The sequence below is a fragment of the Dysidea avara genome, chromosome 1 (assembly GCF_963678975.1).
Source record: "Dysidea avara chromosome 1, odDysAvar1.4, whole genome shotgun sequence".
Taxonomy (NCBI): Eukaryota; Metazoa; Porifera; class Demospongiae; order Dictyoceratida; family Dysideidae; genus Dysidea; species Dysidea avara.
In genome coordinates this window covers 39,184,478-39,210,084 of record NC_089272.1, presented here as the reverse complement: position 1 = coordinate 39,210,084, position 25,607 = coordinate 39,184,478, and the positions used below count along the sequence as shown (strand labels likewise).

At 39.5% G+C, this 25,607-nt stretch overlaps 1 protein-coding gene across 1 annotated transcript in view; it reads left to right on the top strand.

The window, feature by feature from the left end:
• LOC136264144 (adhesion G protein-coupled receptor L3-like) overlaps positions 1 to 25,607 on the top strand; it is a 212,297-nt gene that overhangs the window by 145,236 nt on the left and 41,454 nt on the right. Inside the window, exons 18-19 of the mRNA XM_066058857.1 lie at positions 16,222 to 16,306; positions 17,177 to 17,243. Coding sequence (XP_065914929.1) covers positions 16,222 to 16,306; positions 17,177 to 17,243 — 152 coding nt within the window. The remainder of the gene's footprint in view (positions 1 to 16,221; positions 16,307 to 17,176; positions 17,244 to 25,607) is intronic.

Below are 25,607 nucleotides of genomic sequence, written 5' to 3'. Positions count from 1 at the left end.
GGTATGGCATTAACGATCAGTTCCAGTTACATTATACCCTCACCTTGTTCAGACACTGTGCTCATTCTTGCTCTTGTTGCATTGACTCCTGCAACCACTTGATTGAGGAGGTTTGGTAAGTGCAGGGAGTCTTGTCAGCCATGGTAGGTAGCGTTAGAAGTTTGAGGGGGCCCAAAGTAGGAACATTAAATATTTGCTTCATTTAATTTGTCGATGCTTGGGTAATGAAAGAGCTAGGAGGGATGTAGAGGTGTCTCCATCCCTCCAGATTCTTTCCGACAGAGGCCAAACTTGGGATTATACTGTATACAGTATTGTAGTTGTCACATGAGTTTCATGTACAATATGTTTGGCAATGACACAGTAGTCAGTCTGGATACTGAACTTTAACTTCCAAAGGCACATTAGTGATTCATTTATTATATGTAATTGAAATAGGTATAGTAACTGACTACTTCATTAACTGACTACTTCATATAGATGCACACAATATATTGCTATATGGAACTTTGGAGAGCATCAGGTATATTATATTTGTGTTTTCATGAGGTTACAGTATCTCCATAACAAGTATAATAGTTTGTCCTGTATCTCTAACCTCTGAAGTGCAATCATAGGAGTAAATGCTGTACCTTCAACTCTTTGACTTAAGCTAGTAATTCATGCTGTGCAACAGTAAAGTTTGGTGGATATGGAATATAAACACTTGTGTTTATCCTACACCTGTACAAACACTTGTTAAGTAAATATTGTAACAATTTTGCCACACCAATAATATGCATGTATGCATACGTCACATATCCATCTTGATGAGTTTGAACACAGTAGTACAAAATGTATTGTGCGCATGTGATCATACAGTACTATCATAGGGACCACAAAGGAGTAGGCGTGGCCCATTAAAAAATCACCCAAAAACCAGCCTCACTTTTCCCAGATGATGATGAGGTAGTATTGGTTAGGCAAAACCAAACATTCAGATCAACCCAAAATTCTTTCAATAAGTTACTACCAAATTTAAAAAAAATATATTATTTAACAGAATTTTCTACTGACTGACTGAGTAATGTAGTTTGTTGTTTCAACAACAAATAAAAGTTAACGGGCAAGCTACCAGGAGTGGTGGGTCAACAGTAGGGATAAATTTATAGCACCTTTATAAGTACATGTCATAATTAAATCATATGTGGCTCAATATGAGGTATCTTTCTCACACAAAATTTCTGAAAATTCGTGTTGTAGCTAGTTATGGAGGTTACAAGGTTACAACAATTTATGTGTACTTTCTTTATTGTAATGTCTCACACATTAAAAACTACATGTTCTAGTAAATTTATACTTTGCTCTATAATGCAATCTTAACTGCCTGTATAAACCTATCATGGAGTTTGTTGCCTCAACAACAAACAAAAGTTAACAGGCTGGCTTCCTGGAGCGGTGGGTCAGGAGCAGAAATCAAGTTATAGCACCATCTGTCACCTGGTTGCATAAGTGCACATCATAATTAAATTCCACATTCTCCATATATTAGCAGAATTGAGTTGTATTTACTATAATCGTCTATTTGTGTCATCTGTGCGTTTGGGGCTCGATTTCAGTTCCTCAGCTATTAGAGATCTAACTAGAAAAGTTTCCCACAGAAGTCATACGAAGTGGACTGTGAACGATTGGCCACGCCAGTGGAACTCTCATCATCAACTTGGAATCTACAGCTCCGCTACAAAACCAGCTAAGTCACAAACACTGTGTAGCTAACTGTTTTTAATTATTCACATTATATCGCATTAATTATCTATCAACTCACCGCGTGCCGGTGAAACTAGTGAGCCTGCTAGCTAAATTAACTCCGCTCGTCCCAAGTCTTAAGCCCCCAATCAACTTGCGGTAACTCAGCAACAATACCGATAGGGCTATAAACAATTACTTACACAAACTACTCAACATGCCGAAAACTCGACGAATCACTAGAGCTGACTCTCGGGCAACCTTTGACCCCGCCACCCCATCAACTTGGCCGTCGGCTTCGTTGGCGCAACTTAAGTCCCTCACCGTGGCAGCGTTGCAACAAGAATTAAAGTCCAGAAACCTACGCCATACGGGAAATAAGGCCGTATTATCACAACGCCTCCATGACGCTTTGAAACCGCAGGCTGACGCGTCAACACAGATCACTGACGGCACTCCAACCGTCACTGGTCAGGCTTCCATTGTGACTCCCACAGTGACATCCCAACATTCCAACACAACCGCCAGTCACATCGACGCCACGGCTGCAGAGTCGCTTCGTCTACTTTCATCACAATTACAGCAGCTCCCACAACCACAGCTTACAAACCTGCTACTTCAAGCGATCTCCGGTGGCTCCCAAATACCCCAGCCACAGGTCACCATTGCTAGCACAAGTCCACCAGCTCCCCAAGCACAACTCGTCACCCCTACTTCTGGAACAACAGTGACCCCCACCTCTCTACCAGCAGCCGGCCCCAACTTATCTCCCCAGTCCTCAGCCAACAACCAAGAGCTCCTCCATCAGCAACAACTTACGAGCATGCTATTCAAGCAATTTCCAGTGGCACACAACTGACTCAATCACGTCACCCCTTCACAAATGACAATCCCTACTTCTACAACAATCCCAACTTCCGGCAGAACATACCACCTCAACTTACCTACCAGCGAACAAGAAGATAGACTTTCTGAAGCTTCAGGTCATGTCCCGCCGATCCAGCTGTCTCCAGGTAGCCTCAACCAGCAGGTAGAACCACACACTCAAGAACCAGCCGTTCTTGGAACTACACATCCTCCTCTAATACCTCCAGTACCGGCACGCCTACGCACTCGAATCCTATCAGGTGAGTACATAGACTTTAATACCTTGCTTGCCCATGCCATATTCTCCGTGCGTGACCCACCCAATGCTCAGCAGCATATGCAAACATTCACACTGCAGATGTCATCTCAGAGTGGTGAGCTTCATCTAGCCCCAACCCCCTCCCACTCCAAAAAAATCAACTCCTTTGCCTTATGGATGGTGGCTTGGAACTTGTACGTCTCCACCATTCTTTCAGCTAAGCCATCCCGAGCACTGGAAATGTTTGGTTACCAACGCATCATAACCTCTTTAAACCTCCACCTCCCCCTCTCGGCTTGGATGACCTATGACATTAAATTCCGCACCCTGGCTGCCAGCTATCCTATGCTACGCTGGGACGTACGTCACCTGGATACATGGGTAGAATGCTTATCCATATCCAAATCTCAACCGGAACGCTGGCCTTGCCCACATTGCGGCAGCATGTACCATTTCCCTGACCGTTGCCCCTTTCATCCTGGTACATCTTCAGCTCCTCCTGATGGAGAGCTACCCCCATCCCGAAACCCAGGTACTGTCCCAACTACCCCCCGGACAGTCAATCCAACTTACTCCCAAGCAGTCAACCCTACTTCCTCCCAGCCACAACCACTCCTCCCACCACCACCACTTGCAAGATTCTGCCGCGATTTCAACAACCGAGGAACTTGCCAACGGGCCAACTGTCAGTACATCCACAGTTGTGAACAATGCAAAGGTGCGCACCCACGGCGCACTTGCCCCACCTTATTTGCGGGGAATTCCCATACCCACCATACATAAGTGGGGTCCATGCACCCCACTACGACCACTCAACCTCGAGTGCGAACTATGCCATCACCCTGACAAGGCTTTTGTACAGCTGCTTTTATCTGACATTCGACAGGGGTGTAACGTTGGTTACACGGGCCCACACTTTGCATACACAGCACACAACTTACAATCGGCATTTGTAAACCCATCCATTTTGGATGATGCTCTCCACTCAGAGTGCACTCAAACTAGAATACTAGGACCTTTCAATGCCCCACCCTTACCTAATCTGCGTTGTTCAGGGTTAGGCATTGTGCCAAAGCATGATGGTGGGTGGCGAACCATCTACCACCTGTCTGCACCTGTAGGTCTCAGCATTAACGATTTCATAGATCCTTCCGCATACACTCTTAATTACTGTACAGTAGATGATGCATATTCCATTGTTAATAAGCTTGGACCTGGCACCTTATTGAGTAAAATAGACTTAAAAAATGCCTTTAGACTAATTCCAGTCAGACCAGCAGATTGGAATCTACTAGGTATTTTCTGGCGCGGTAACTACTATGTGGATACTTGCTTACCATTTGGCTTGCGCTCCGCCCCATCCATATTTAACCGTTTAGCCTCTGCCATACATTGGATTTTACAGAATAACTACAATGTTAGGCATCTCCTTCATTATTTGGACGATTTCCTAACAGCTGGACCCCCAGGATCCCCCGTATGCCAACAAAACTTAGACTCCATGCTCCAGCTTTGCCACCGCATCAATGCTCCCATTAAGCTGGAGAAGGTAGTAAGCCCCACCACACAGATAACATTTTTGGGCATTGTTATAGACACGTCATCTATGACCGCTAGCATTTCTGAGGAGCGAAAATCTGCCATCTTAACTGAGCTTCAATCCTTCACAGCTTCCAAGAAACGCAAAAGAACAAAACGCCAATTGCTGTCACTAATCGGCAAATTGTCATTTGCCTGCAAGGTTGTCCCTGCTGGGAGAATTTTCTTACGTCGTCTGATAGACCTCAGCATGACAGTTCAGCACCTTCACCACCGGTTATCAATCACACAAGAAGCCCGTCGAGACCTGGCCTGGTGGCAGGAGTTCCTGCCCCCTTGGTCAGGTACATCCCTAATCCTAGATGACCACTGGACACCAAGTCCAGAAATGGAACTCTTCACTGACGCTTCAGGTACACAAGGCTGGGGTGCCTTCTGGAATGGCCGCTGGTTGCAATCCCAGTGGACAGTATGCCAATCCGCCATGCCCATTGTTTGGAAGGAGCTTTATGCCATCGTTTGTGCAGTCCACTCTTGGGGTCACCTTTGGACCAAACAAAAGATCCTATTCCACTGTGACAATGCAGCAGTGGTCGACATCTGGCATAAAGGCTCAACACGCGACCAGGAGACTATGGCATTGGTGCGCATGCTATATTTAAGGGCAGCACATCACCACATCAACATCGTAATCACACACATATCTGGTACTGACAACTGTATAGCTGATTCCCTCTCTCGTTTCCAGGTCAACAGATTTCGAGCCCTGGCACCATCTGCTCACCAGAATCCAGATCACATCCCTGCATGGCCAACCCCATCCTTTGTTCAACCCTCCATCAACTTATTTACCTCAGTGTAGCACCATCGACTAGACGCACTTACAAATCCGGAGAAACCTCATTCCTCAATTTCTGTACCACCTACAACATCCCCCCTTACCCTGCTTCTCTCTTAACACTCCAATTCTTTTGTGCTCACTTAGCAACTAATGTATCCTATAAAACTATCAAAGTGTATTTAGCAGGAATACGTTTGGCTCACCTAGAAAGAGGACACGCAGATCCAACTGATAATGAGCCGCTTCGGTTACTAATTAGAGGTGTACGTCGTCTACAAGGTGAATCATCCCGCCATCGTTTACCCATCACTATTGCAGTGCTTCACTCACTTAAACATCAACTCCGTATCAGCAACCTTCCACTCCTGGAACAGCGCCTTCTCTGGGCAGCATTTACAATAGCATTTTATGGCTTCCTTCGTGTGAGCAAGTTTACTAGCTCATCACTACAGTGGTCAGACATCCAATTCACCCCTCAAAATATATCGGTGACCATCCGGCAATCCAAAACCGACCCCTTTCGTAAAGGCCATATTCTAAACCTCGCGCCAACAGGAACATCAACTTGCCCTGTCAAGGCATTCCAACAGTTTGCAGCTATGATCCCTTTGCATCGACAAACTGGACCACTATTCTCAGCAGGGAGGTTCAATCCATTAACTAGACTTCAGCTATCCAGAACACTCAGACAGTTGCTACAACAAGCCGGTTACAACCCACAGATTTATTGCACACACAGCTTCAGGATAGGTGTGGCAACCACCTCAGCAGCAGCGGGTATACCCCCTTGGCTCATCAAGACGCTGGGTCGGTGGAACAGTGACGCTTATCTCACTTATGTGCAGACTCCCACGGCTTTGATCCGAATGATACCAATCATTTTGGCACGAACCAACATACCAGAAGAAACCATCCCTTGGAACCCTGATAGTCACTAATGCCCTTATTATGCTCAATCACTTTAAGATGATTCCTAATAGTCACTAACATTTCATTAAATTCAAACACTTTATACTGTGCATCATTCCGATATGTCATCAGCAAACATTATCACATGGTACAGCAGCATTATCACATGGTACTAGCGCTCTTATTTTAATGTCTTATATTTCATTAGTAGTACTTGTTATTGTCACGCACATTCACATATATTTCATACTGTGCATTAACCCATAGTGTGTGTTCATGTGCATATCATGACAGCCACTGAGGTTAGTCATGTAGTTTCATCGTACAATACAGGGTATACAGTGATCATCAGCAGCTACATGAAATTCACACATAACATGTCACAGATCTATGGTTAGACATGTCATAGCCATAATAAATAGAAATTATTGGTCATCAAATCTCATCATCAGTACATTAGGAGCTATTTTTATGGGGTAGCAGTACAGCTGGTTGACTAATCCCGGTAGTGGTAGACATCATCTATGGTATCAACACAACTACTGTGACAACAATATACAGATCAATAGGGATTGTACCATTATTATATACATTACATCATTCATCGATTATGAAATGCACGGTTACTAAGGGTAGTTTATCATCACGGGTGGCAGTCATTATGACATAGTAATAATCTATCAGTAAAGAGTGGTGGTGTGATAAATCAGAGTACAGACAGAATTTTGTTACTCATGCTGTTCTATTCAGTGTATGCATGAGTACGTTAGTGGTGTTGAAAATAAATCTGATTGTGATCCATTGATGTCACTTAGTTTCACAGAAACGTACCTCATGATGTGTTGTACTACTATTAACAACTACTTTGGGGGAAATTGGGCGCAAATTGCTGAACTTAGGTAACACCTAATATAGTCCAAAGATATGTGTGTTATCACTGTTGCAATCCACCATTAAATATTATGTTCAAACTATGGTTATGGTTGCTGCGACTAAATGTGCCTAAATGGGGTTATGTGTTGCGATTATATGTGCTTATATGTTGCGATTATATGTATGATGTTTGTTGCGACTAAATGTGGTTGCGTGTTGCGATTACATGTGGTTATTTGTTGCGATGTGCGTAACGTTTGTTGCGACTGAATGTTCGTAATGTTTGTTGCGACTAGATGTTTGTAGTGTTTGTTGCGATTAAATGTTGGTAATGTTTGTTGCGACTGAATGTTTGTAATGTTTGTTGCGACTGAATGTTTGTAGTGTGCGCTGCGACTAAATGTTGGTAAGGCTAAAGTGTTGTAATGTTGGGTGTAGGTACTGTAGGCTGTAAGTACCGTTGGGCGTAGGCACTGCTGGGTATGGTTATAATTAGGCACAGACACCTTTGGGCGTTGGTACTGTTGGGAGTAAGCACTGTTGGGTGTAGGTACTGTTGGGCGTTATGAATGTCAATGTTAAGTTACATCAAAGATGGCACCAAATATAGTTTGCATGGCACAACTGTGACAGTGATAACACACGTTGTCCCTTCAGGCAATACACGCCTCACCTGCATTTCCCTACCTCCCCCAAAGAGTTGTATGTATGTATATGCATGTATGTTGATCAAGTGAAGTGATGTTTCTATGTAGTTATCATGTGAAGTAATGTGAATAGAGCTCGGTGCGGTGGAAGGGTGGTTTGTGTAGGGCATGCAGTAACGTGCCGTGATGTGTCATGTAGGTAGCATGTTAAATGGAGTTTGTTGCCTCAACAACAAACAAAAGTTAACAGGCTGGCTTCCTGGAGCGGTGGGTCAGGAGCAGAAATCAAGTTATAGCACCATCTGTCACCTGGTTGCATAAGTGCACATCATAATTAAATTCCACATTCTCCATATATTAGCAGAATTGAGTTGTATTTACCATAATCGTCTATTTGTGTCATCTGTGCGTTTGGGGCTCGATTTCAGTTCCTCAGCTATTAGAGATCTAACTAGAAAAGTTTCCCACCCACCCTCCCTGCTAGCCTGCTTTCTTTCAGTGTCATGTAAATGGCAGTTATGGTGGGGCGCAAATTGCTGAACTTAGGTAACACCAAATATAGTCCAAAGATATGTGTGTTATCACTGTTGCAATCCACCATTAAATATTATGTTCAAACTATGGTTATGGTTGCTGCGACTAAATGTGCCTAAATGGGGTTATTTGTTGCGATTATATGTGCTTATATGTTGCGATTATATGTATGATGTTTGTTGCGACTAAATGTGGTTGCGTGTTGCGATTACATGTGGTTATTTGTTGCGATGTGCGTAACGTTTGTTGCGACTGAATGTTCGTAATGTTTGTTGCGACTAGATGTTTGTAGTGTTTGTTGCGATTAAATGTTGGTAATGTTTGTTGCGACTGAATGTTTGTAATGTTTGTTGCGACTGAATGTTTGTAGTGTGCGCTGCGACTAAATGTTGGTAAGGCTAAAGTGTTGTAATGTTGGGTGTACGTACTGTAGGCTGTAAGTACCGTTGGGCATAGGCACTGCTGGGTATGGTTATAATTAGGCACAGACACCTTTGGGCGTTGGTACTGTTGGGAGTAAGCACTGTTGGGTGTAGGTACTGTTGGGCGTTATGAATGTCAATGTTAAGTTACATCAAAGATGGCACCAAATATAGTTTGCATGGCACAACTGCGACAGTGATAACACACGTTGTCCCTTCAGGCAATACATGCCTCACCTGCATTTCCCTACCTCCCCCAAAGAGTTGTATGTATGTATATGCATGTATGTTGATCAAGTGAAGTGATGTTTCTATGTAGTTATCATGTGAAGTAATGTGAATAGAGCTCGGTGCGGTGGAAGGGTGGTTTGTGTAGGGCATGCAGTAACGTGCCGTGATGTGTCATGTAGGTAGCATGTTAAACTATGTTTAACTGAATTGGGATACACATTATACATTATTATTATTTAAGTAGATTACAAACACTCATTTACTATTGGCACACATAGGTTACCAGTGCTTAAAACAATTACTTGTGGATACACAGGGTTACACATGAGGATACATTGGGTTTCACTGGGTTACATGAGGATACACTGATTTACTATTGTGTCTATAAGTGATTGAACTGAGCTTTATTTGTCATATTTGTCATCTGTCTCATCTGTACATGTGTGATTAGTGTCTGTTAGACATGTCCTCATCTCATAGATGTTCAACTAGAGAAGTTTAGAAATAATAAGTGGACTGGGGAAAATCACTGATATACGTAGCTACCTAGCTACAGTACATGGCAGATGAAAGTTCATTAGCTATCATCTACTCTGGAGACCAAAAACTCCTACTTCTATGCTATGGTGTTAATGACTTTATAAATCCCTCAGCATGCACTCACATGTCTGATTAGAACAGAACCAATCATTTTAACATGAACCAATGTACCAGACAAATTGGAACCCTGTTAATTACTAACATTATTAATAAATTGCACTGAATCCTGATAACATAAAATTCAAATATTTTATACCAAGTATTGTTCTGACATGCTACCATGATATCTTAATAGATTGTACTAAAGTGCTTGCAGCAGTGTGCCATATCTAATTTGCAGCACTTGTGTTACCCTCATGCATATTCATGTATATGCTCATGTTTTACAGAAATCTGCACTGTGCACACTTGTATGCATATCACTATGGTTGCTATAGACAGTCATGTAGTTTCATTGCATGGCATAGGTTCCAGACTTCCAGGCATATGTCATTTCAGGTATTGTTAATTCTTATGGCACTCTATAAACAAAACATTTCCAAGATGCAAAACATTTTGGAGAGGGAGGACCGTTTTAATGCGAAAAGGGAGTTAGTAATAATGAAGTGGCGGGAGGATATTGTGAATGAGAGTGTATTTAGTGTGGGGAAAGTAATAGAATGAGAAGATGAAGGGGCGGCAAAGGAATGGTCAATGTTTAGTGTTTATGTTATTAGTGGTTCAAATAATTAGTGGAATATTTTTGGCACTGTTTTATTGCCCAAATGAGCCATTGACATGTGCAATCCCTTGTACAACCATATTTGCTACCATATCATTTTGATAAGGGCATCATATCAGTTGCTAATTTCATATCACCATATATGTTGCAAATGTTTTAACTTAGTTTCACAGTAAGGTGTGCGGCCAGATATACAAGTACAGCTACTATGTTTGTACAATGTCCTCTAGGACTATGCTTATTACTTCATGTTGTGGATGACAAAAGCTCTACCACTGCACGCTGTGCACCGACAAGATATTGGTTGCCGAATCTTATTGTCAGCGCATTAGAAATGATTTTGAGTGAACACCAGCAGTACTTGACCACTCGTCTTAGTAGTGGTATACATCACTCACGCTTTAACATGGTCACTGTAATAATATAAGCATTTATATTAACTATACTACTACTCTATATCTCACCTTACTCAATTGTCCTTCAACATAATGTTGCATGATTATTGTTCTATGTGTGATAGCCATATAAATGCACCAGTAACAAATGGCACAGTCAATGAGAGTTACACATTGCATAGCATATAGGCAAAATTGTATTTTGTCACCAATGTTGTTGCAATCATTGTGTGCTTTCCTATTGTACGTATACTGGAGTAGCAAGTTAAATTATGATTTATAGACATCACTTAATACCATAGAGGTGCTGAATAACTGTAATTCATCACATGTTATAATATTATGTTATACGTCATTGTTATATGTCACTATTACCAACTACTTTGAGGGAAATTAGTCACAAATTTCTGAACCTATAGTATGTTCACGTTGAGCTGAATCCTGAAAAACAGCTAAAAATTAAAAGTGGATTTTTTCTCAACAGAGTTAACATTTCAGCCAACCAGATGATTATTGGTAATAGCAAAGGTGTCAACAACAGACACGTACGGTTTGGCTCCATTACAAGTTCGGGAAAGGGCTATAATGGACACTGTACTTGTATGGCTTCCCCATAGGAAATGTATTGTGAAAATTTTGATTGGCCGTAAATATTATGTCAAACATTTGAACAAAAAGATTTTGAAACATTTTTAGCGGGTCAAGCAGTACTACAAATGAGCCAAATTTCAAGATCGTGTGTAATTGCATCCATGAGTTATTAAATGTTTTTGAGGGTTCAGTTCAACATGAACATACTATAGGTAAAACATTAACCCTGTCCAAAGATGTGTGTGTGTTATCACTAATGTGATATACTGCACGACCAAATGTTCAAACTGTGGTTATACTCGTTGTGATTTAATGTGGTCATGTTTGTTGCGACTAAATGTGTTATGTGTGTGGCTACATGTTGCAATTAAATGTAGTCATGTGTTACGATTAAATGTGGCTATATGTTGCAATTCAATGTGGTTATGTGTTGTGATTACATGTGGCTATATGTTGTGGCTTGTATGGTGATTAATTGTTGTAATTATTTGTTGCGATGTAGTGTTTGTTGCGATTAAATGTAATGTTTGTTGTGATTAAATGTAATGTTTGTTGTGATTATTTATTACGATGTAATGTTTGTTGTGACTAAATATTTGTAACAATTGTTGCGACTATTTGTTGTGGAGTAATGTTTGTTGCGGTTAAATGTTTATACTGGCTACTGTGTGGTACGACTAAATCCATATGCAATATTGGTCTCTTGCGGAAAGTATAAACCAGTATGTAGCAGGAGACTGCTACCTAGTATTGTAACGTTGGGTGTAAGTACTGTTTGGTGTAGGTACTGTTGGGTGCAGTTACTGTAGGGCATACGTACTGTTGGGTGTAGGTACTGTTGGGCATTTGTAATGTCAGTGTAAGTTACGTCAAAGGAATCATAAAACACTCTGACCTTTCACAACTGAGACAGTGATAACACACATTGCCCACTTAAGTAGTTGTGCCTCACCTCAGTTGCCCTACTCTACCTCCCCAAAGAGATGTACAGTATGTGTGCGTATACATGTATGTTATTTAAAATGAAGTGATGTTCTCTGTAGTTGTCATGTGCAGTAATGTGTATAGAGCTCTGTGCGATGAAAAGGTGGTTTGTGTAGGGAATATAATGTGCCATGGTGTGTGGTGTAGGGAGCATATTAAACTGAGTAACTGACTGACTGACTGACCGACCGACCGACCGACTAGTAACTGACTGACTGACTGACTGACTGACTGACTGACTGACTGACTGACTGACCGACCGACTGATGCCTTCAGACAAGGGTAACTTGACAACGGCTAATGCAATGGGCTTGATTTTTTCACTGTTCAACATCGCTTCAGCCCGAGATGTGCCTTTTGGCATACCGCAGTACATAAAATGCATTCTTCATGGACTTACACTACTAACTCATAAACCCATGGTTTTCCTATGAACTGAAATTCACAGGTTATTCATATTTATGACCCTATGAATACTTTCTGTTTCATAGGCTATGAATTTTATGCACCCTATGAATTATACATGAACCATCACATGAAAACACCATGACTTTAATATGAATTATTATCCCATGACTCCCATATGAATTGACCATGAAACTACCACCATACAATGGATGAATATGACATGAGTACTCCATGAAGTGCACTATGAAATTTACATGAATGTCTCATGAATTTATTAATGAATTTTACATGAATTAATTAATGAAACTTACATGAATATATTAATGAAATTTACATGAATTTAGCAATGAAATTTACATGAATATCTCATGAACTTATCAATGAAATTTACATGAGATACCATAAAAGTGTTCTGGATCTGACATCATGAAATAATGTCTATGCCGGACAGAAAATGCTGTCACAAAGCAGCAACTCCAAAACACCTAAAAATTGAAGTTCAATGTAATTACAACTTATCATGAATTACAACAGTTGAATTATACCCATATCCTGTACTACGATAGTGGTCCACAAATCTACCAGTATTATTATGTATTGCTATTATGCATGTAGCTAAACTTTTATTTGAAAGTTCTGGAATCACAGAGTAGCTAACAGCATATAAATATCTAAATTGATTTGTGCACATACTAAACAGTTTCTAAGTTACATATACGTAAACAAAATGATATGTACATTCAAGACTTAAAACTAGGGCTGGGCGGTATTGGAGTTTCGCTTCACGATATATTGTGCAGAAATATATCACGGTATTACTATTTATCGCGGTTATTAAAGATGACTGCTATATTAGAGTAGCTGACTGCTTTATTAGGGTATCTCGATCCTAGCTGACTGTTCTATTAGAGTATCTCGATCTTTGTAAAAAAAATTGACTAGCTAGTACTAGGTCCTTGTTTGCAGTAGTATCACGTGATTATTTGAGGTGCATTATAACAACCTTAAGGGCTTAATAAGCTGTCACAAACACTAAAAATCGTAATAATATCGATATCGCGATATTATCGTTTCACCGAAATCTACGCGATACAGATATCGTTTCATTGCAATACCGCGGTATTACTATAATACCGAGAAACCGCCCAGCCCTACTTAAAACATTAAACGCAGACGCACTGGTATTTGTAGTAAGATGCAAAATATAACCATCTGTTTCATTTGCTAATACATATCTAAGTGTACATGGGCGAAAAAGCAAAAAAAAAAAAAAAAAACAGCTGGATACTTCCTATGGCACTCAGAAAAAATTATTTGAGGGGCAGGTACCTGTAACCAGAGTAATGGATATAGCCATTTATCCAAAATTAAGCAGAGAAGAAGAGTACTACAGTATTAGCAATAAGCATTAAAGATGAAATAAAGTCCAACTGTGCTCCCAAAATGCTACTCGACAATCCATGACAGCGAACATTAGCCAGTTACTCTAATTTAAAGATTATCACAAACATAATTTCTTGAGGGCACACAGGCGACTAAGTGAACATGTGTAGGTGACTAAGTTAACATGTCAGGTGACTAAGTGAGTTAAACTATACGTTAATTTTAAAAAGATGTGTGTAAATGCTGCAGTGACCACTGTATCGATACATCAAATAGATTTGAATGTGTATCTTGTCATACCCTATGGCTACTTTTTTCTAACTGGAGCCATCAAACACAGAATGGAACAATTTGTATTGATTCACCAAACACTCCACACTACTCACAAGACATCACGTATAATTAAATTAGTCTTTGATTCAGGTGTTGGAAGTATGGCAACACCAATAACTGAACATGTTTACTTTTCCTATTCTCTCCCTTGGTCTCACTGATGTTGGCAACATGTAATAAAGCAATGTAGCACTTTCAAAGTGTTCTATGTAGCTCATTCGATCTGGTCTGACCCATTCCTTGGTGGTAACCCTTGAAAGTTTGTAGCCTAGTGCATCTTAATAATATTTAAACAAAATTCCTTGTATTTATTCAGGGTGCTAACATAGTAGACAACAGTTGCGGCCCTAACAGTTAAGCAGCTGACAACACTGATATATAATGTAGCCATGCATGTTCAGTACTATAACATTCAGAAATGGGCAAACCTACTATAAGTTCATGTACAACTTACTAGAGATGCGATATGAAATTCCTAGCATGGCAGGCTCCTTCACTTCAATTTAAGCTTCACCTTTCGCGAGGCTCCCATCTTTATAAACTCTACTAGCATTTCTGTTCCCTGTTTGCTAGTAGAACACTAATTGATAAACAAACGTGGGTTGTTCCACACGCTAGTTCATGTAACAAAACATCGCGCGATAATTAGCATTTCAGGTGAGCCTTCAGACAAACAGCCAGCAATTCCAGACAAAACAAAACCAACCCCGAGTGTCAAATAAATTCCTTACTATAAACTACACGTTGTAAACTACTTTAATTACTCAATTAAAACTACTAGTACTTTCACCTCAACTTTCATTGTTGCTATGACTGACTGGTTCAGTACCAAGCAATAATGCGTGGTGTGCATTAATTAGAGTTACTAACAATTCACGGAGTTTTCACAGACTGTATTCCAGGCAAGTTATATTCATGGTTATTTCATAGGTCGTACAGGATTTCATGGCATGGTAAATCATCAATGTGATGTAAATTATCCACTTGTAAAGTTCATGTGCATTTCATAGAGTGCTGCCAAGAAATGATAAGATTGTTTTCATAGGGTTTCCATGACCATGTAAAACGGAAAAATATTTTCAGAGGTAACAAGGAAATTCATGCACTTTTCATAAGGAATGCAGAATCACTGGTGTCTCCCATGTGTGTAAATCCATAGGCATTTCATAGAGTATTGTGATAAATTCATGGGAATTTCCCGACACTATGAATATACCGTGAACGCTTTTCAGGGTAAATTCATGTGTAATTCATAAAATTCGTAGATTATTCATGGTGACTTCATGGCTAAAAAAGTTACTAGTGTTACCAGTGTCCTCCTTTGTGTCCCATTCGTCTTTGCTGACAGTGAAAAGTGTCAATTTGGGGTAGCACATGATGGCTTCCTTTCGTAACGGAAATCGTCCATATTTTTTATAGTGGCTACTTTGATTACAGAGATACTTTTTGAATAGTTCTTGATTCATACTGCTGTGCAATGGATTTAACATAGCTGGCAACAAAGCATAATGGATACTTCACTTTTCAGATGATAATTGATATAACTGGGGCACGCGGTGCTATTTCTTTCTTTTGATGTGATATGCATGGGTTCACCAGTCATAATAATTATTTACAAAAAATTTAACAAACAATTATGCAAAAAATTTGAATTTTCAACTAGAGTAGGGACCATAGCACATCGATAAAAAAGTACTGAAACAAGCTGGAGTAGTGCATGATATTAAATCATAGTACTTAAAACAATAAGAAGTGTTACATCCCTACTGTGCATTTCCGTTATTATATCTTGAGCACAGTAGAGATATAACACTTCTTATTGTTTTACTGTGATTTAATATCATGCACTACTCCAGCTTGTTTCAGTACTTTTATCGATGTGCTATGGTCTCTACTCTAGTTGAAAATTCAAAAAGTGTTTTGTGTACTTGTAACTATAGTTACAGTATATACACTGTAACCCTGCAGGTATATGTTTGTTATAACAAAACTTCAGTCAAAACATTTTATACGGTGTAGGTCTCCCAGTACCAATAGTAGCTATATCAGCTGCAGTATCATTTGACAATTATGGGGTTGAAGATCCTGATGGGACCAGAACAGTGTAAGTAGAGTTTTGTTGCATTTATGACTGTACATACGTACATGTATGTAGTGTGTAAATTTCCATGTATACATGTGTAGCAATTGTGACTAGGCATAGAAAATCCAGACATATGAGCACAAACTATCTATGTGCATGCCTCTCCCAGAAAGTTGTATATGCATGTACGTATGCACAAGCATACTCTATGTACCTCTTGTGGAAAGCGATGTCCCTATTTTAACAGGTTGTGGTTGCATGTCATGATACCTATAGAGGGTTGGTGTGATGGAAGGGTGGTTTGTGTAGGAAGCACTGCATGCAGTAAAGTGCTGTTCTATGTTTGGTTGCACTCAAAGTAGCATGTTTAACGTACAAAATTAATATGAAGCATGCATAGTACTGTAACACATGTATGAGTGATATACTTAGTGCTATAGCATGTATATATAGTACATACTGTACAATAACCTTCATAGCATCAAAGCTCTTATCAATTCTAGATAACTATCAATACCCTTTCCAAAACTTGCTTTCTGTGTATCTATATCAAAACAGCCAAGCTGTAAAAAAGGGTGTGGCCCCAATGAAACCATGGTGAGAAAACATAAAATCTAAGGTGGAAGCCACTAGATGGCTGTATGGTGTTACCACAGTACAGTTTTGCTCATTGAACTATCGCATAAGTAAAGGGAGGAGGGTTGCTTTGGGACTTAACACTTTCCAGAATTAGCAAATGTGATAATAAATTGCTATAAACTTTAATACCTTGTGCGTTATGATCCAGAATGCATTAATGATGAGTTCAACATTGCATTAGTATATGTAGCATGTTCAGTGTAAATTATGTCTATAACTGTACTGTACTAATGTACATGATCCATTACACAGGTGCTGGATTTCAGATGATGATGGTGCTATTTGGGCATTTACAGCTCCTATCATTGTGATAATAGTAGTAAGGAACAATACAGATTGTTGATAGCTACTGTAGGTAGCTATATTATGTGAAGACATGAAATGAATGGTTCATTATTGTCAGTAAATCATCAATGTAACAAAACTGCTGGTACTGCATAATGGTCATAAAGAAACATGCATTTATTTAGTAGTGTCATGCAGCCTAGTCAAGCTGGCGCAGATGCATGCCAGACAAGTGTGTGACTGTATAATCAAGACACACGGTAGTGTATCGTGCGGCCCAGGAAGCCGGCGTGCCACACCGTGAATATATTGACAGGAAGAAAGAAAACGCAATTTTCACACCTTTTTAGTTCCGTGATCCTTCATCCGATTGGAACCGGTTTTGCTGCAGAGGTTCCCGCCAGGTAGGCCACTCCACATACCAAATTTGAAGAAACTCGCCTTAGCCATTACCGAGATATGAGTGCCCAAAAGTTCGTTTTTATTTCTTGGTTTTTTGTTTTTTTTTTCTTCTTATTCTTCGTATTTTCGCACACTTTGAAAAATTGCTATAAAATACAAACGCGTATTCCGATTGCCTTGAAATTTAGCACACGTAAAGGAGTCCAACGAAGAATTCGAGTATCACATTTGGTGCAAATTTGGTGAATGGTTCAGGAGTTATGGTCGATTATTCGCGTATAACAAGATCGATTTGTTGTCACGCCTACAGGGTAAACCACTTCATGGAATGAGTTGAAAATCGGTTTGTGGATAGAGCATCCATGGTAGGAGTGCCTTTTGGTGGTTTGAAAACAATCGAAATTAAGATCATGGAGATATGACATGAAACCGAAGGTGTGTAACAATTGCGCGATCGAGATTCGTGAATAAAAATACCAATAATTTTCACGCCTACCAGGCAAACCGCTTAGAGCAGTGAGCTGAAAATCAAGACACACGATAGTGTGTCGTGCGGCCCAAGAATCCGGCGCTCCACACCGTGAGTATATTGACAGGAAGAAAGAAAACGTCATTTTCACACTTTTGTATCTCGGTGATAGCTTATCCGATTAAAACGAAAGTTGCTGCAGAGTTGCCCGCCAGCTAGGGGAGTCTACATTCCAAATTTGAAGGAAATCACTCAAGCCATTTCCGAGATATGAGCGGACAAAGTTTCGTTTTTTTTCTTTTTCTTCGTCTTTTCGCACACTTGCAAAAATTGCTATAAAACGCAAACGCGTGCTCCAATCGCCTTGAAATTTGGCACACAGAAAGGGAGTCCAAAGGCGCATCCTAGCATCAAATGTGGTGCAAATCCGATGAATGGTTCAGGCGTTATGACCGATTATTCGCATAAAACAAGATCGATTTGTTGTCACGCCTACAGGGTAAACCGCTTCATGGAATGAGCTGAAAATTGCTATGTAGATGGAGTAACCATCGTAGGAGTGCCTTTTGGTGGTTTGAAAGGAATCGAGATTAAGACCACGGAGATTAGTCTGGCGCCGCCCGCCCCTTCGCATAAAGTAAGGGTCTGGTGAAATACAGATACTAAATCATTTCTAGCGCCCAGATTCGGCGCTAGCCAATTAGTGCATGCCAATGACGTTCACACAGAAATCGCCTTGGCAACACAATGCTTTTGTTCGAATTGAAGTGCAATCATCTGACGTAACAAGCATTACGTGCACTGTCTAATTGAATTCCTTTTGAAATGATTAGGTATTTGTATTTCACCAGACCCTTACTTTTTGCGAAGGGGCGGACGGCGCCAGACTACACGGAGATATGACACAAAACCCAACCTGTGTCACAATTACGCGATCGATTTTTAGTAATAAAAAAGTATTAGTTTTTACGCCTACTAGGCAAACCGCTAAGAGCAATGAGCTGAAAATCGGTGTATAGCTGGAATAATCTCCATAGAAAGTCCTCGCAGTAGTATAGAAGAATTGGATTACAAACCACTGAGTTATGATTCGAAAGCCAACTCCGTGTAGCAAATGCGAGATCGAGATACTCTAATAGAACAGTCACCCTAATAGAGCATTCAGCTAATTTATTTACTCCATTATAGAATTCTATTACATTACAAGTTATTCTGTAGGGACTTCAGCTGCAAACAGTTAATCTTATAGACAGTTCAGCAAGAAGCAAGTCACCCTGTGGAGAATTAAGCTACAATTATATCACTGTAGAGATTCAGAACATTACAAGTCACACTGAAGAGAGTTCAGCTATAAACAAGTCATGCACCCTGTAGAGAGTTCACCTACAATTAAATCACTCTCTAGAGAATTCAGCTACACACACATCACTGTGCAGAGAGTTCAGCTACAAACAAATTATCCTGTAGAGAGATCAGCTACAAACAAAACACTTTGCAGAGAGTTCATCTACAAACAAATCAATCTTTAGAGTGATCAGCAACAAACAAATCAACTTGTAGAGAGATCAGCTAGAAACAAATCAACCTGCAGAGAGGTCAGCTACAAACAAATCACCCTGTAGAGAGATCAGCTACACACAAATCAACCTGTAGAGAGATAAACTAGAAACAAATCACCTTATAGAGAGTTCAGCTAAAACAAATCAACCTGCAGAGAGATCAGCTACAAACATATCACCTTATAGACAGTTCAGCTACAAACAAATTACCCTGTAGAGAGATCAACTACAAACAAATCAACTTGCAGAGAGATCAGCTACACACAGATCAACTTGTAGAGAGATCAGCTAGAAACAAATCACCCTGTAGAGAGTTCGGCCAGAAACTAGACACAATGTAAGGAGTTCAGCTACAAGCAAATCACCCTGTAGAGATTTCAGCTGCAAATAAATCACCCTATAGAGAGATCAGTTAGAAACTAGACACCATGTAAAGAGTTCAGCTATAGAAGAGGTCACCTTATAGAGAGTTCAGCTACAAAGAAACCATCATGTAGAGAGTTCAGCTGCAAACAAATTACTCTGTAGAGAGTTCAGCTAGAAGAAGTCACCTTGTAGAGAGTTCAGCTATAAAGAAACCATCATGTAGAGAGTTCAGTTGCAAACATATCACCCTGTAGAGAGTTCAGCTACGAAAAGATCACCCTGTAGAGAGTTCAGTTAGATGAAGTCACCTTGTATAGAGAGTTCAGCTACAAAGAAACCACCATGTAGAGAGTTCAGCTGCAAACAAATCACCCTGTAGAGAATTCAGCTACAAACAAATCGCCCTGTAGAGGGATCGACTAGAAGAAGTTACCTTGTAGAGAGTTCAGGTACAAAGAAACCATCATGTAGAGAGTTCAGCTACAAAGAAACCACCATGTAGAGAGTTCAGCTGCAAACAAATCACCTATAGGGTCATTCCATACCAAATCAACAAAAAAAATCCTGACCTCTTTGGATTTTCATGAAATTTGGCATAGACATGGACTCTACTAAGAAACTATCTCACACCAAAATTTGGCCGATTCTTTTGATCTCCCTTTAAGATATGACCATAGATAGTATACTATCTATGATATGACCACTCCACGTTTATTGCAAAATACTACACTGGTTTAATAAAACGGCCATAACTTTGTTAGTGATTATCACAAAACCTTTCTGTTTAGAGTTTTGGACTGCTTATTAAATTCTCTTTCAAGTGATATATAATTCATTATAATTACTCAAAGGAAAAGGTCAAATCACAGAAATGTGACTTTTCTTTTGATCTAACTTTTTCAAAATAAATAGGATATTTCAATTACTGTCATTTTTTGTTCAAATATTATTCTAATACCCCTCTTTCATGACAGTAAGTTTGAAGTTGGGATGGCCAGTAGATCATGAGCTGTGGCTACATATGTAATTTTACATGCTACCAGTAGTATAAGTAAGAACACTACTATAACAATACAAACTTTTAAATTAAATTATAGTATGGAATCTCATCAGAACGTGGCCAAGTTGCAATACACATACAGTTGGAGGCATAGTATAGAAGTATCATAAGTTAATTAAACAGAAGTATCAATACGCACCATTGTTGAAGACACACCAATATCCTCTATTGTTATGTATATTGATGCAGTTATGATAACAACATGATTTTGGTACAAACACCATCAGGAGTCCATAATAGAGATTTTATGAACTCCTGATGCCATATAATGAGAGGGTTTAGTAGCAAATTATCTTATGAAAGGTTTGACAAAATTGTGAAAACTTCACATTAATATTATGAAATCGGAGAGTAAATCATTCCTTATTCACCAAATTCGCAAATTCTTCAGCTGTTATTCTGTTGGACATCTGTACATGTCAGCAGACACTACATAATAACAAAAGTTTGGTGGAGGAAATATGTGGTGGAGAATTGGTGAATAAGGAATGATTTACATTGGAACCTATCTAAAGCCTTGGGCCAGTCACCTTCAAGCAGGTGGCTGCTTTTGAAAGGTAGAATAATGTATAGATATCCCATTTGGAGAATTTATAGTTGGCCCTTATAAGGTGGTCTTTCTATACAGTCATTGTACCAAATCAAACCCCTCCAACTTCATAATTTTAATAGAGGCCTATTGTGAAGTTTCCACAATTCTGTCTAACCTTTCTCTTATAAACCTTACAGTATCATAAGATAATTTGCTACTAAGTATATGGCATTAGGAGTTCATAAAATCTCTATCATGGACTCCTGATGGTGTTTGCACCAAAATCATGTTGTTATCATAACTGCATTGATACACATAGCAATAGGGGATATTGTATAATTGGTATAGCTTCAGCAATGGTGAGTATTGATACTTCTGTTTAATCACCTTATGATACTTCTATACTATGCCTCCAACTGTATGTGTATTGCAACTTGGCCATGTTCTGATGAGATTCCATACTATAATTTAATTTAAAAGTTTGTATTGTTATAGTAGTGTTCATACTTATACTCCCGGTAGCATGTAAAATTACATATGTAGCCACAACTTATGATCTACTGGCCATCCCAACTTCAAACTTACTGTCATGAAAGAGGAGCATTAGAAGAATATTTGAACAAAAAATGAAAGTAATTGAAATATCCTTTTTGAAAAAAGTAAGATCAAAGGAAAAAGTCACATTTTTGTGGTTTGACCTTTTCCTTTTAGTAATTATAATGAATTATATATCACTTGAAAGAGAATTTAATAAGCATTCCAAAACTCTAAACAGAAAGGTTTTGTGATAATCACTGACAAAGTTATGGCCATTTTATTAAACCAGTGTAGTATTTTGCAATAAACGTGGAGTGGTCATATCTTAAAGGGAGATCAAAAGAATCGGCCAAATTTTGGTGTGAGAAATTTTCTTAGTTTCTTTTTTTCTTGTCTATGCCAAATTTCATGAAAATCCAAAGGGGTCAGGATTTTTTTTGTTGATTTGGCATGGAATGACCCTATAGAGAGTTCATGCAGCTAGAAACAAATCACCCTGTAGAGAGATCAGCTAGAAGAGGTCACCTTGTACAGAGTTCAGCTACAAAGAAAGCATCATGTAGAGAGTTGAGCTACAAACAAATCACTCTGTAGAGAGTTCAGCTAGAAGAAGTCACCTTGTAGAGAGCTCAGCTACAAAGAAACCGCCATGTAGAGAGTTCAGCCTCAAACAAATCACCCTGTAAAGAATTCAGCTACAAACAAATCACCCTGTAGAGGGATCAGCTGGAAGGATCACCTTGTAGAGAGCAAACAAATCACCCTGCAGATAGTTCAGCTACAAACAAGTTACCCTGTAGAGAGATCAGCTACAAGAAGTTACCTTGTAGAGAGTTCAGCTACAAAGACACCATCATACAGAGAGTTCAGCTGCAAACAAATTATCCTGTAGAGAATTCAGCTAGAAAAGTTCACCTTGTAGAGAGTTCAGCTACAAAGGAACCATCATGTAGAGAGTTCAGCTACAAAAATATCACCCTGTAGAGAGTTCAGCTAGAAGAATTCAACTTGTAGAGAGTTCAGCTACAAAGAAACCATCATGTAGAGAGTTCAGCTATAAAGAAGCCACTATGTAGAGAGTTTAGCTGCAAACAAATCACCTGTAGAGAGTTCAGCTAGAAACAAATCACCCTATAGCGAGATCAGCTAGAAGTGATCACCTTGTAGAGAGTTCAGCTACAAAGAAACCACTACATAAAGAGTTCAGCTGCAAATAAATCACTTGTAGAGAGTTCAGCTACAAACAAATCACCCTGTAGAGGGGTTAGCTAGAAGAAGTCACCTTGTAGAGAGTTCAGCTACAAAGAAATCACTGTGTAGAGAGTTCAGCTACAAAGAAACCATCATGTAAAGAGTTCAGCTGCAAACAAATCACCCTGTTGAGAGAACAGCTTGAAGAAGTTACCTTGTAGATAGTTCAGCTATACAAACAAATCACCCTGTAGAGAGATCAGCTAGAAGAAGTTACCTTGTAGATAGTTCAGCTACAAACAATTCAGCATATAGAAAGATCAGCTAGAAGAAGTCACCTTGTAGAGTGTTCAGTTATAAAGAAACCATCATGTAGTGAGTTCTGTAATAAAAACATGTATTATATATTATATATAATTGGTACATTTACTGATAGAATCAGAAATATTTAAAGTATTTAACATCTGCTTCATCTTTTCTCCTTCCTGTGGTAAAGAAAAAAAGATAGGTTATACAAATACAAAAAGAAGTGAAACCTAATCCAAAACAGCCAAGCTGTAAAAAAAGAGTGGGCCCTGAGAAAGGCTAGGGTGAAAAATGATGTGAAATCCAAGGTGGCAGCCAAGAAATGGCTGTGATGGTAGGTTAATGGTAAAAATTTTAATAACAACAATTCAGGTGAATTTGGTGCCTAAACCAAGCGGCACAAAATTCACCTGATTTGTTGTTAATAAAATTTTTACCATTAACCTACTATCACAGCCATTTCTTGGCCCCCACCTTGGAATACACATCTTTTTTCACCATAGCCTTTCTCAGGGCTGCACTCTTTTTTTACAGCTTGGCTGTTTTGGATTAGATCAAGATACACGGTAGTGTGTCGTGCGGCCCAAGAAGCCGGCGCGTAACACCCGTGAGTATATTGACAGGAAGAAAGAAAACGCAATTTTCGTACCTCCGTAGCTCTGTGCTTCCTTGATGAAACAAGACGATTTTTGCTGTGGACATTCCCTCTAACTGCAGCACTCCACATTCCAAATTTGAGCGAAATCGCTTTGCGCGTTCCCGAGATATGCGACTTCAAAAATTGGCTCAGTTTCTTGGTTTTTTTTTCTTCTTATTTTTCTTTATCTTGTCGCACACTTACAAAAACTGCTATAAAACTCGAACGCGTTATCCGATTGCCTTGAAATTTGGCACACAGAAGGGGGATATAAAGGCGCATCTCGGTACCAACTTTGGCTGGAATACGATAAACAGGCAAAGAGTTATGAGCGATTATTCACGAAAAATAACACCAATATGTTGTCACGCCTACAGGGTAAACCGCGTATGGGAAGAAGCTGAAAATCGGTGGGTGAATAGGTTAACTATTGAACCTCAAACCTTTTGTGGTTTGAAAGAAATCGAGCTAAAAACCAGGAAGATACAACGAAAAAACCAACAGTGTGTAACAATTACGCAATCGAGATCAGCTAATAAAAAAACGACTGCTTGCCACGCCTACCAGATAAACCGCTTAGGGTAATGCTTTGAAAATCGTTGTACAGATGGAGTAATCATCTTAGAAAGGCTCATCAATGGTGTAGAAGAATAAGACTTAAAGCCACGGAGTTATAACACGAAATCCAACTTGGTGCGGCAAGTGCGAGATCGAGATACTCTAATAGAGCAGTCATCCTAATAGAGCAGTCACCCTGAAGAGAATTCAAGAGATCAGCTAAAAATAAGAAACCTGTATAGAGATCAGCTACACAAAAGTCACCCTGTAGAGAGATCAGCTAGAAGAAGTTACCTTGTAGGGAGTTCATGCAACTATGAAAAGAGATAGTTCAGCTAGAAAAAATCACCTTGTATTGTTCAGCTACAAAGAAACCACCATGTAGAGAGTTGAGCTACAAACAAATCGCCCTGTGGAGAGATCAATAGAAGAAGTTACCTTGCAAAGAGTTCAGCTACAAAGAAACCATCATGTAGAGAGTTCAGCTACAAACAAATCTCCCTGTAGAGAGATTAGCTAGAAGAAGTTACCTTGTAGAGAGTTCAGCTACAAAGAAACCATCATGTAGAGAGTTCAGCTACAAACAAATCTCCCTGTAGAGAGATCAGCTAGAAGAAGTTACCTTGTAGAGAGTTCGGTTTCAAACAAATCACACTGTAGAAAGATCAGCTAGAAGAGGTCACCTTGTAGAGAGTTCAGTTACAAAAAAAACCACCATGTAGAGAGCTCAGCTACAAACTAGTGACCTTGTAGAGACATCAGCTAGAAGAAGGTACCTTGT